The sequence below is a fragment of the Aspergillus costaricaensis genome (genome assembly GCF_003184835.1).
Source record: "Aspergillus costaricaensis CBS 115574 unplaced genomic scaffold BO79scaffold_50, whole genome shotgun sequence".
Taxonomy (NCBI): Eukaryota; Fungi; Ascomycota; class Eurotiomycetes; order Eurotiales; family Aspergillaceae; genus Aspergillus; species Aspergillus costaricensis.
The window spans coordinates 118267-131434 of record NW_020291850.1 but is presented as its reverse complement, the minus strand read 5'-3'; the positions used below and the strand labels follow the sequence as shown (position 1 = coordinate 131434).

At 46.8% G+C, this 13168-nt stretch overlaps 1 protein-coding gene across 1 annotated transcript; it reads right to left on the bottom strand.

Annotated features, from left to right (window-relative positions):
- Positions 1-10370: 10370 nt before the first annotated feature.
- BO79DRAFT_211721 (uncharacterized protein) lies at positions 10371-11848 on the bottom strand. Its single transcript, XM_025683071.1, has 2 exons — positions 11318-11848; positions 10371-10908 (listed from the first exon to the last, which is right to left on the bottom strand). Exons 1-2 carry the CDS (start codon positions 11526-11528, stop codon positions 10775-10777), a joined length of 345 nt encoding a protein of 114 aa, XP_025534584.1. The 5' UTR covers positions 11529-11848; the 3' UTR covers positions 10371-10774.
- Positions 11849-13168: the final 1320 nt, after the last annotated feature.

Here is a 13168-nt window from a genome sequence, read left to right as displayed (position 1 = left end):
CTATTTTAGGCAAAGCGATGCATATTCTGTCGGTAACCGCGCCGTCAGTCTCTCAGCAGTATGAGTGAGATGCCATTGTAACCATGACATCTTCTAACAATAACAACAAACACCATACCCGACGATCCAGAACGAACCAAAACAAATTCAAATCATCTCCACACGAACAGTCATGAGTTATTTGACATGCATCTCACAGACAGACAGACACCTCTCCCCACCCACCTGTACCTGTCTACCTATGACACGCATCTCCCTCCCTCCTTTCCTCGCAGTAGCATGAGCATTAGCAGTAGCAGTAGCACCACACTAACCAGGCAAGCAGATAGACAAGTGTAGCTGAGACGGAGAAAAGAATCCGATCACCCACTTCTAGTAAGAGTCCATTTCAAACCAGACCAGAAGAACCAGCACCCACTTTTTCTTTTTCTCTTTTACTGTTCCTCTTCCCCAATCGCAAATCAAATCCAACGCATCTGACACGTACGTGCTAGTCAGTCTCATACTCGATGTAGCTTAGCTATCTTGGTTTTCTTACATATGGGTACATAAGTCCGAGTAGGCCCATACCTACTACTATCTTCTATTTCAGCTCGGAATTGTACTTCCATGACCCATTTTTCTTCTTGTTGCAAATATCATTTAGAAGGATATAGTGAAGTGAGGCGAGAATTATTAACCACCACTACTACTAAGTATATACTACTATTGATTGTAAGATCTTATAAATCCTAGGGATTTTTGGTGGCGATGATTACTAGTGTCAGCAGACACATGACAAGAATAAGAAGAATTTGATTTCGATATACTACTAACCCTAATATACCACCGTATTTGATATAACTTTCCTACTACTGTACATACTGTGTAGATATTTAATTATAATACTGTAAAGTAAGTAAGTAAGTAAGTAGATAGTATGCTCTCGGATCCTATTTCCCATCCCTAATGCCGAGATGCAACACATCCACATCCATCACTAAGCAAGCGCAGGCATGAAGCTCAGGCCCCTTCTTCGATCTCGCCCCCCCCCCCTCCCAAATGACTTAAACACTCGATCACAGTGATCGGAGGAACCTGATTGGCTTATCTGTGTTTTTGTCTTTGACATATATCGCCCTTCTATGCTGCATCTACACCATACTTAGCAATTTAATTGGCAATAGAAAGTTTTTCAACACGTATATATCGGTTAGATGTAGATTGCATCTTTTGGGTTTGTGTTGGGCGAATCGAAAAGGTAGTTATGGATGTGTGGATTTGATGAGTCGATTTGTTTTTTTTCTACTCATGTTGTTTTTGGGATTATGTTGGTGAGGAGGGATGCTGCTGGGATTGTTGTTTCTTCATACTAAGCTGTGTGTGTGTAAGTTCTACCTCATGTAGAAATTGTCTAGTCTACTCCGCAGTAAAAACATACTAGACATCTCCACAGAGTGGAAAGTATACCCCATACCCAACACCCAAGTTAGTAGTAACTAAGTACGGAGTAAGTAACTACTAGTGCCCATCAACAATATCCATCCATCCATCAATTTAATCCACAATCCACAAATACATATGGTCCGCAAAGCAAAGCAACAGGCAAAAGGCAACGAACGACAGAAACACTAAAACCTTAAACTATATACATATTGTACAATCTAGACCCAATTTCCATTGAATATCCCCCCCCCCGCCTCCCTCCTTCAGCCCAGAAAAGCCATCACTTACTTACTTACTTTACAGTCGTCTATCATTCAATCCTTCCATCCATTTATCCAACCAGAAATCTCCGCATAGTGAGGCTCGATTTGAAAAGCAATTTCATTTCCTCTCTCGGTTAGAAAGGCTAGTCCAGGATGGTAGGGGGGTTATTTTAGTCTGTGTATTGGTGTGGGTGTGTGTATGTGTGTATGTAATGGGGTATGCAAAAATGAAACTGGGTATGTAGTATTTGATGTTGATGTTGGTATTTGATTTGATTCGGTTTGATTTGATTGGGGTTTCAGGTTTATGGAGACTGGATGTTGGTGGGTGTGGTGATAGTCGGATTCTTTCTCCGAGATAACTTATTTCCATCATACTGTGTGATTCACAATTTGGGTATTTGGGTTATTAGTTGGCGTTCTCTGTGTAATGTGATATCTATGCTCGTGCTATGTTCATGTTGTTTTCTACAGTAAGATGGAAGAAAATGTATACAGGTATGTATAATATGTAGTAAGCATCAATGTATCGAGGTAGCATTGCATGGATTCACATCCCAGACAATACACGAAAACTAACTAATTAGTCAGTGGAAGTGTGCGTGGCATGACACATACACACACACACGGGTACCGTTTAGCCCTTAGCTTCGCTTCACTTCAATTCCAAGTAACTATCCAAAGGATCATTCCAGGTCGTCTCTAAAGCTGAATCTTGTCTAGCACAGACACATGGTTGCTGATCAGGGGGTTGATGGAGGGGGAAGGGGGGAAGCGGATACGACACACAGGGCAAGAGCGTACTTTTGAGTCTGACACCTACCACCCTACCCAAGTTAAGTAAATGGTGGCCCCCGGGATGGACAGTAGTGTGCAAGCCGGGAGAAATACGAAGCACTCTTTTTACCAATGAGAGTGGATAGAAAGGTACCTTTGAAGTGACTGACTGACTGTCACCTTCCTACTTCTTCTTAGTAGGCTGCTATCTAGTTAGTTCACCTGGGGGCTGATTCGCTCAGCCCCTGAATTTCTTTTTTAATCTCCAGATGGGCCCGACGGACATGGCATGGGCCGTGATGGCTACCTAACTAATGTATCTATATTAATCCTTTCTGCCTTCGCGCGGGACTAGACCGGGGTGGGTAGTAGTTGGGACCCGTCAAAGGTCTCACTTAACTCTCTCGCTCGCTCACTCATTATTTGAGTCATTTAGTCTAATCATGTGTGCATCGTGGGTAGTAGTCTAGCTGTGTGTACGTGGTATAGACTAGGTGCTTCCCGTTAGCCATTTCTCTTCCCTGGCTGGTATCGAGTCAGACAGCGGGATCTAGAGACTCGGATCGTCCTGTCGTCCGGGGGTCGCGCTTTGTCCAGATGCTGATCCTCGCAAATTTGACATCTCCGCCATGCGTCGTGGCTATTGGTTCCCCCCATCCTGGGCACGGTGAGCTTTGGAAATGCCATGGCTTGCTTTATCTCGTTTGCTTCCCAAGGCAGACTTCCTTTTCCAGCCCGTTGCTGCCGTCAAAGAAATCAGGGAAAAGAGGCGGAAAAAGAAAAGGGAAGAAAGAATGAAAGACTCCAACTGCCACCTACTAGTGAGTATGTGAGTATGAATAGCGTCGTTACTCCAAACGTCACATGCGCAGTCTTTGCGATCGCAACCTCAGCGACGGCAATAATAATAATCGGGACGGCCATTGCGGGACTGCAACGATGCCAGTGCATATGACATGAGTCTTCATCATTGATCATTGTCCTCAACAATCGCATGTATATGCGCATGTACGTCAGAACGGACTACTCCGTTCACATACATAGAATGTAGGTACGATCTTCTCCACTCCTTTCCTTGTTAGCAATCGCGCGCCGTGCCGGACTTGCTCGGCGCGACGCGCTGTGATCGCAAAAAAGGAGGTTGTGGAGGTTCCAGACCGGTGGGAATGTGATGAGTCCAGTGGCGGCTAGGGTGGGAAAAAGTAAAAAATCGCAGACTGGGAAAAAGAAAACCGCGCGCGCGCTTCGGTTGACTTGCATTGGTAGGCCGTCGTCGCGTGCTAACCCTAGCACCGATTTGACACCTGTAGCGATCGACTCTGTTGCGCGCGCCCATGTCAGTCGAAGCCATGTCCACGGAGAAAGGTTGGTGACAGGTGCTTGATGGCGTTGCAAAGGTGAGAAACCCATCCAATGGGTTCGGGTGTTTCTCCGGCAGGTTTCCAGATTGCGACGGGGACATCCCCCGCAAAAGAGCTGCTGCTGTCATACCCTTTCAACACCCGTCTGTGGAAACATGTCAAACAGCTTCCCGAACGCGGCCCGTCCAGCAGCAAAAATGGTCTTTCGTATTACTCGTGAGGCTGACTGGAGGATAGTCACCGAAAAGGCTGGGCGAAACCGTCCTACCGTTTACACACAGACCACGGATTGACACTATTGGTGCCCGAATAGTGAATGGTCACTTGCCCAGGTGTCTGTGCTGTGTGCATGTGTTAGGGATTGGCAGTCTAATCGATATGGAGTAGCCTGTTCCAACCGAGTACCTGTGTAGTGGGTGTGTCGCAGTCTGGAGGTGGCGGGAAATCAAGGAACTGAAGCAGTTATGGTGGAGGAAAGCTCTCCTCGCTTTGCCTCCAAGGGAGATTGCTCATCGCACTTTTCTTTCAAGATGACCTAGAGGGCACCACGATGTCTTTGTTTTGGGTCTGGGATTAGCACCTCCTGAGCAGGGAGTAGTTAGGGAGCAGGAATGACTACTTACCCACTAGTAATGAGCAGGTAAGCTCATCGGCAGAACCGGGCACGCCGGGAACTCTCCACTCGAGCAGCAGGGAAAAATAATCACTAAAGGAAGAAATCAAAATAAGGAAAAACCTGCACATCCCCTTTTGGTTAGCGTCATATGCAGGCATTCCCTCAGCAGATTTCTTACCTGCAGAAATGGATATCGTATGGATCACTACAGGAGATAGATACTAGCCAGTATCTAATCAGGTAATTAGTAGTACTGTAGTAAGAGTCAAAGAAGTTGATAGTGGAACTCTGTCATTAGAAATAATCATTCCTTCAAATATATCCGGATCATATTCGACCTCCCCATCCTTCATACAACACTTTGAGGTTGACCTCGTGTAAGACGTGGTAACCTTGGGCGTCACAGAATCCTAGCTAGGGATTGATTACCACATACTAAAAAAGTTATGATACCAGCTGGCTGGCAAGGCACATTATTGAGACCGTCGCTGTGGCACCGAACTCGTAGTACGACTCATCCCTATTACTGCACGAAATGGGTGCACTGCGCATGCACGCAGTAAGATTTGAAGATCGGTTCCTGGATTCCTCACTGCGCAAGATGCTACCTCTATCCCTCCATAGGTAGGTAGAGCGCTCTCTACCTTACCCCCTCGCTTACCCCGATTCGAGCGATCGTTTAGTCTTGTAGTACATACAGTAGCTCGACCGATCGCCCCTCGATAAGGTTGTGGTATGTTAGAGGTTTAGCTGAAAAGCCTGGGGTTCGGAGTCTGGAGTACGGAGCAGCATGAGACAAATCGCAAATCGCATAAAGGAGGGGGCAAAAGATATGGGACAGGTCATTATGTGGTCGGGAGAAGGATCATTTTGCCACTCGATTGCTCTCACAGCGGAATTTGGAGTGGGTTACTTACTCCTACTACTTTTACTAGTTTGCTACCGATAGGGAGGGAAGCTTCCCAGGAGGCGAGGCCCACGTGGTCCATTGTGTACAGTTTACGTTAGCTGTTCTTTCTTGGTAGGAACTGGGATAATATACTGCTGGGAAGCTGGCTGAGAGGAAAAGGCATATATCTGTTATGTAGTAACTAGTATGTATGTCGACAACAAAGAATACTGGCAATACTTTTATCCAGATTTCCAGCTCCAAACCACCAATCACCCACACCAAGCTACAATTCCCAAGCAGTAGTATCCTTCCTCTCTTGAGTCCTGCGATGAGATTGATACGATAAGCAGCCTCATTGCGACACGCCGTAGACGAATGGATCAGCGCAATAACGAGGCTTTAGCTTCCCTTAGACTAGACAATCTCAAATAATTCTCCCTTGGATCGGCATAACATCCATATCCACTATAATGCCCTCCAAAGGAAGAGCACTGCCACATCCAGTAGTCATCTCCGTGAGCCATTCCCCAGCTCGACAGACTAAAAGACGCTGATTTGGTTTTTCTTCATGGAGTCCTTGAGATATGGCTTGGCTGCCTTCCAAGATGTCATTTGTAAATCCATATTCGATGATCGAAGCATGTTGATCAAATTGATATCGCGCGGTTGCGACATACTCCACTACCACCATTACCACCATCTCCTCCTCCTCCTCCTCCACCTCCTCCACGGTGGCCACTCTTTCAAATGGATAACTTTAACAACCAATATTACGCCAAGGAATCCCAGCCTCACTTTTTTTCATTATTCTTTCTCTAGCGATCCTACCGCCCAGTAGAATTATGATCCGCTCCGAACCACCCTCTCGGAGTCACAAGGCGGGCAGTCCCGCTGTCACCTTTTCTTTTCTCAGAAAGAGAATTGGTGGGTGTGTATGTGTATGTGTATGTATATGTATGTCCTGGGCAACTGAGGGGTTAAACTCCCCATCGATTGGTTCTCCCGTATACGGGCGATAAGTTCACATAGGTAGTAGTTATCGGACGGTCTGACCAAGCCGGCCGGCCCAAACTCCCTTCTCTTCCCCCCCTCCCCATAAGGCATTTGGTTTGGCACATCTCATGACCTTGCGAGAAAAGAGTCAGGAGTCAGAATACTTGCCTAGCCGGTCTAGTGAGGGGTAGGGGGAGCTTGATGGTCCTTGCTGGGACAAATGATAGGCCTGAGACATGGAATTGATCTGCAATTTTGGGTCCGGCGAAGATTTACCTGTAATCGGTCTAAAGAATGGCGCCCGGACCTCGTGATGACCGCATCCCATTCCATCTTTCTATTTGCTGGTCGCCTTTTCCACACACACGCACACACAGACACACACACAATCCTCAAAGTCTGAGTGGGTTAAGGGTAGGTAGGTAGCTAGGTAGCTACATACTTACTAGCTAGCTAGCTAACTAGGCAGAATCTTCAGCCAGCGCCAACGCCAACTTGCCTGCCTGCCGACCACCGCGGACGGTACGGAGAACCCCGTCCTGGCATGTGTTTGCATAAGTTAGGTGGTAAGTAGTAGGTAGACACGGAGTTTCGGCAGTTAAGTTTACTGTACTGTATATGGTGCTTGCGCCGCCGGAGTTTTCTGCTGTCAAGGAAATCCCGCGGGTTACAGACGAGGTTGCGTTTGTGTTGGGGATCGGACTCTCCTTGTGTTGCTTGCTGCTGGGTACGTAGGCTCCAGATTATTTTTTATTAATTTATTTTTGTTCGATTAGATGGATCCCAAGTCAGACGAATGAATACTTTGTAAAATAAGTCTGGCAAATTCCAATCTTGAGATGGCGCTTACTACTTACCTATCTACTTACCTGTTTGATACTAGTACTAGTAGATTGTTCGCAGAACAAATCCCGGGGATTCATATCAGGTTAGCACAACAGCAGCATCAGCCATGGGCACTACTACTAGCACTAGGATCTTTCTTTTCTTCCACCTGTGGTGTATTCGCCCCCTCTGCTCCCCAATTCGATGGCCATTTCCCAATAGCCACAGTGTGTCTCTACCCGTGTAACCCCAGTACTAAACGTCGAGCTATCTGTACGTAAAGGACAGGGCTATCCCTTGCTTCCGGCACCTGATCATTCCAATACTAGTTTGAGAGAGTGAAAGAGTCAGAGAATAGGCCTCCTCCTTCTCCTCTCCTCCTGTCCGGCCCTACTTGCCGCATAGGTGTAGTACCGGCGCACAGTATGCACATCATTTGCTACTAACTTTGCCAGTCGACCCAGCCTTGCAGGATCTCCATTCATTAGGGAAAACCTGAACGGAAAGAAATCGTGCGATTCCATTCTTACAGTAGTCCATGCATACGATGAGTCGGTAGTGAATTGGCGGGTTTGTTAAGTATGGTTAGAGTTACTGTAGGATGGATGGAGCCTGGCGCCATCGCCCTTATTTTTTTTTTTTTTTTCTAATTTTCTCTTAATTTTAAATTTTTGCCTCTTGTGTTAAGAACTGCTGAAGTCTCAAAGACAGACCCAACATGCCGCCAGCCGATGGTGGGTTCCAGGAGACGGGATCATGGAACGTCACTAAAAAGGCGGATCGACCGAATGGGGGGACAAGTTGTTGAATTCGTTGGCTCTCCGAAGCCAGAAATGGGTCACCTGTGGAGGGGCAGGCAATTGGCGGTAATGAATAAGGCATGGCTTGACTCCGATTTTGAACTTTGTAAGGTACGGAAGATTCCGTATCTGAGTGCGAGACGGTGAACATCGGGTGTAAATCTGGAGGTGGTTTTTGTTATGGTTGGGTGCTGTTGGGTCATCGCGTCAGTTAGTAGGTTTTTGTTTATGCTTTGATGTGAACAAAGACGCGGAGGACATGGTCTTCTGCGGTAAACAAGTTTGAGTAGAAGAGTAGAATAATAATGTGCCGGAGTTGCGGTTAGTTGGAAAGTCGAGAGATCCATCAGGATCATGCCCCTCCATTTTCCCGAGACCGAGATTATTCCAGCCGAAATATTAGGGACGGTTTAAGGCCACGACGGTGTGTTGATATTACCCCACTCATTGAAGGTGAAGGTGATCGGGCTGCTGTGCTTGCGAGCCCAGTCACTCGGTTGTCTTACAGTCTTGCAGTGTGGCAGCAGTAAGCAAGACTGTAGCCACATTTAGCCTAATCAATTCACAGTGCTCTTTGACCTTTCCTTTTATTTTCGTTTCCTTTCTTCGTGTTCTTATTGATTTTTTGCTGGTTCGCGCGGGAATGTACTAGTCAATGCTTTCAGAATCAGAGGCTCAAGCTGGTGAGTTTACTAGTCACCGTGTCACAATACGAGATAGGTAACTATACGACGCGCGACCGAAAGGTGGCAAACTGGGTACTCACTCCGATGCTGCGTCATGAGATCTACCCCTTATACATATCTGCGCACTCCCTTTAGACGGTAGACTATTTTAGTAGTATAACAGACTAGCTAGGTCAGTTCTTTGTGTTAGGTTGCGAGCATTCATGTTTTAAATACGCGCTAATGATGGGGTTTATTGAAGATTGGCATGGGAAAGAAGGTTGTTAGGCGTTTGGCAGAAAAAGGTTTGTTTTGGCCGAATGTGATCCGAATGACAAGCTGCGACCAGAAAAGCCAAACAACTAAAAGTAAAAAGGAGGGAAACCCAAGGTTCTCTTCCGTAAGTTACCGTTCTTCGGACCACCGCGGATAAGTCAGCGGCTGTCCCTGAGGTGAACCATGATTAGTCGCAGATGAAGACCCAGGGAACAATTGCCGTTCTGCTTTTTTGGCTGTGGGGTGGGAAAGAAAAGGTAAACAACCAAGATGATAACACGTAGTAAGGGTAGGTATGGGTATTCTACCTGTACTCCGTACTCCGTCCTACCCCGTAGCAGCAACCAGCAAATGTATGTATCATGTATGTGCGCAACCATGTATGCAAGTTGGTGACAGGGGCCTCCCTGGATGATGATCTAATCGTCCAGCTGCTCCGGTTTTTAGCGGGCGGGCCGGGTAGAAACTCGAACGGTGGCTCGCCCTTCAGAGGGGAGAGAGAGACATGGCACTGGTCTAGCTATGATCATGACAGGTATGGAGCCCAGAAGTGGCTAATAGGTGATTCATCTACACGGCTGTTTGAGAGTGTGTAGAATTGCATTCAGCTCTAAGTAGGTTACTTTATAATCAAAAGAAGAACGAGGTCTGCCTTGGAGCCTGTTGAATGCTCCCCTCGCCTCGGGAATTTCTAGGACCAGCGTGTCCCGATATATTCCTTCTCCGCCTTTTAGAAGCGCCCATCAGCTCCTTAATCCATGCAGAACTCTATTGAGTTCGTCTTGCGCATATCTGAGCGCACAGCATTGGCGTAGCAAGTCAAACCCTTGATTCCAATGACCAAGTGACACCCGAGCAAGGTGGAGGGTGCTCACCGTCTTCTGCTCCTGCGTGGGGCACCGTCGTAGTAGTAGTAGTAGTCGTTCAGGTCTCCCTTTCCCCCTCCCTCCTGGGTCGCATCATGCATACCTCATTCCCGTTTGGCTTCATACTCCGAGTCAGGGCCTATTTGTCCTGTGCGCTTCTGCCCTTTTTGACCATTTTCATCCGCCATCATCCAGATAAACAATAATGCTTGGCTTTTCATCGTCGTAGCATACCGTCCAGGGCACTCCTGTCGGACACCGTTGCAGGGACAAATTGACTTCTAGATCTGAGTCCGTCCCGTGGGTGAAGATAGGGGAATGGACACCCCCCTGCCAATAATCAGGTGAATTAAGCCGAATCACAGGAGTAAGAAATGGATGGGCACCAACAGACCGAAAGAATGAAGCCGAGAGGCTGTGAGTGAGAGTGTGTGTTGACAGCAAGCATGTCTCGAGTGTGTACACAAGTAAACTTCCGTGCTACCGCCTGGTTAAGTCATCCATCTAATCAGCCCTTGGGAGGGATAACTGAATTCTTTCCCCATCTGCTGTGGCTGGTTTGTCTGATTGTCGATTTCACTCTTGGTTTCAGTTTTGTCTTGCCGGAGTCCTCTGAGTCGCCAGGAGTGTCCCATCGACTCACCGGCTGTGTGATAGGACAAGAGGACGACCTAACGTATTTACTGTCGCCTCTCAGGCTCTTCCTTCCCCTCAGGCGGAAACATATAATCGGTTTCCCCTCAATTTACACCATCATCACCACTCAGATTGACTGACCTCCTCCCCTTTGGCCACGGGAGTCGCTACCCCTCGAAGTATTGGGCACCGATCATTTCACAATCAGCTCACCCATCTTTAAGCCTTCCCCCGAGGAAAAACCGTTCCCAATCGGACCCGTACACCATTGAATACTACTACTACTACTACTATCTACTACTACTACTACTTGTAATCCACCGCCAACGGAGAGCGGTTGACGTTGGGTGTGTGTGTGTGTGTGTTTGAGCGCCTTTCCTTAATTATTCTCCAGTCCACCCATCCATGTGGCACTGAGGAAGACCGGAGCTGATTGCGGGCCCCCAACAGATCGAAAAACCGACGGTACCCAGTCAGTTCCTTCAGTCTTCCAAGACTGCACCACAGCTGGTTGTAAGTGGGTTCTCATTTCTTCTTTATTTTGCGAATCTCATTTTAGCCCGTCCTGGTTCAGCTCCAGTTTGCGGCTCCACTTTCTGCCCTTTTTGTTTTCTGGTCTGTCACCAGCAGTCAGAGGCCGAAACTGAGATATTGAAGAAAGCAAAGAGGAGAAGAAAAAGAAAAAGAAAATCAAATTAAAAATAAAAAAGAAAAGAAAAAAATGAAGGGAAATTCTTTCTACTCTTTTCCCTTTTTGTCTTTTGCTTGTCCTTTTGATTTTCGCTTCCCTTATTTTCTTTTTAACTCTTTTAAGGAGGAGTAAAAAAGAAAAAGAAGGAAAAAGAAAAAAGCAGGACTGCCCAGACGAATTAGAAAGGCGATCTGTCAATTCAGGTGGCTTGTGTTAATTCATGCAAACCAGGATCCTGGTTCAGGGTTACAAGACCCAGTCCCCTCAGAAGGCGTGCACCAAAAAGAAAAAATAAATAAAAAGAAAATAAAGGAAACCCAGAGGAAAGCAAAAGCGAAACATCAGACGAGAGGAAGAAATCAAAGCAACGAAAACGCGGATCGAAAAGCAGTTCTTCATCTGGACGGTTCACTGGAGACATCTGAGATTGTGAGGTGCGCATTTTCAACTATCATCAGCATCATCATTCCCATCATCTGTAAGGAATTGCAGAGCAGCAAATCGCCCATATTCCCTAGCTACTGCTATTACTTTGCGCGCACCGGCTGTTCTATGGGCCCAATAAACCCCCCTCCCTCCACCAGGAAAGAAGGGAAAAAGAGAGGGGCAAGCAGACCTCTTCATCTGCCACACTCTTCAAGGCCTATCAGCCTCTGCTAGGTTGGCCGTTTGCTTGATAGTTCATTTTCCTTGTCATTTGCATTTCCATTGACTATTAGTTATTTCATCCTCCCATCTCTCCTCCTCTTTCTTGCTCATAACCCCCTAACTAACCTTCTCATCATTTTGGTGTTCCCGCAAGACTCGATTCCGCCTTTTACCCATCAGATCCATCCATCAATCCACTCCTGCCGACCTACCACTTACTACTCCCGGTAGTAGTGCCCTCCGGACTCACTCTGATCAAGTTAACTTTTCGCTCCTCCAAGAGTGACCGGACGGGAAGTCTGGTTTGGTCAACCTGCTATTTCTAGTTTAATCCCGTTCGAGGATCCATCGACTTTCCTTCCAGACGTCCGGCCGTCTTTTAGGGAACCCCTCCGAATCCCTCGACCCTTTTTTTATTATTCTTTTTTTTTTCTGTCTTTTCTTTTTTTCTTCTTATTAAGGAAAAAAGACACCCGCCAACAAAGCTCTACTACGACGCTTCCCACCGTTCGATCGACCTGTTTTTGCACCGGGCGACCCGACAGCTTGGCTTAGCTACCTTAGCTAAGAAATACTACCTACTACTATCTACTCCCCCATCACCGCACCCGACCTATACTACTACTACTACTTGCTTCCTTCCACTTAATCGGAAAGCGCCAGAACCAGTGCTAAAACCCGCCCGGCGGTATTATTATCATTATTATCACCACTACTTCGTCTTGCTACTAAGTACCGACTAGTTAATTGTTCCATTTATCTTTGGGGCGACGCGAGACACTTGTGTCTAAGTACGTACACATACCACTCTTTTTTCTTTTTTTCTTACCTCCTCCCCTCTGCTCTCGATCCTTTTCTTTCGCTTTGACTTATTTGCTTTTTATTATCTTACACTGCCTATTTTCAATTTCATTTACATTTCTTTTCTGTTATTTTCCTTTTTTCCCCCTCTGTCATATACCCCGGGCTCGTTTTTCGAATTCTTGTTATTTTTGGTATCGGTATGATTTGATTCCTGGCTGTCACCCCCGATGACTCCGTTGACTTGCGTGGCGAGGTCATCTCGGGTTTCCTGGAAATCACTTGTGGTATTTGACTACTACTTACTAGGAGTGGTTAGGACGGTACCTACCTGCTGAATGACCGCTCCTTCAGTAGTAGGGTACCTACTGGGTTGACGGTTGACTGTGGTGATACTACTACTAGTAGTTTGCCCAACTGCCGGCCAGCCAGGGTCGGTGTGTCCATCGCAGACATTGATTGATTACCTTTTAGTCGCGGCGCGGATCGCTTCTTGTCCTCCCCCTCCCCCCCCCCCCCTCTCACTCTCACTCACTTCGCTCCCCTGTCAAGTTATACTTCCTGTCTGCTACTATTACTATCTTTTAGCCCTCGCACGCTATTGCATCTGCTTTTGTTTGATGATCATCCTTT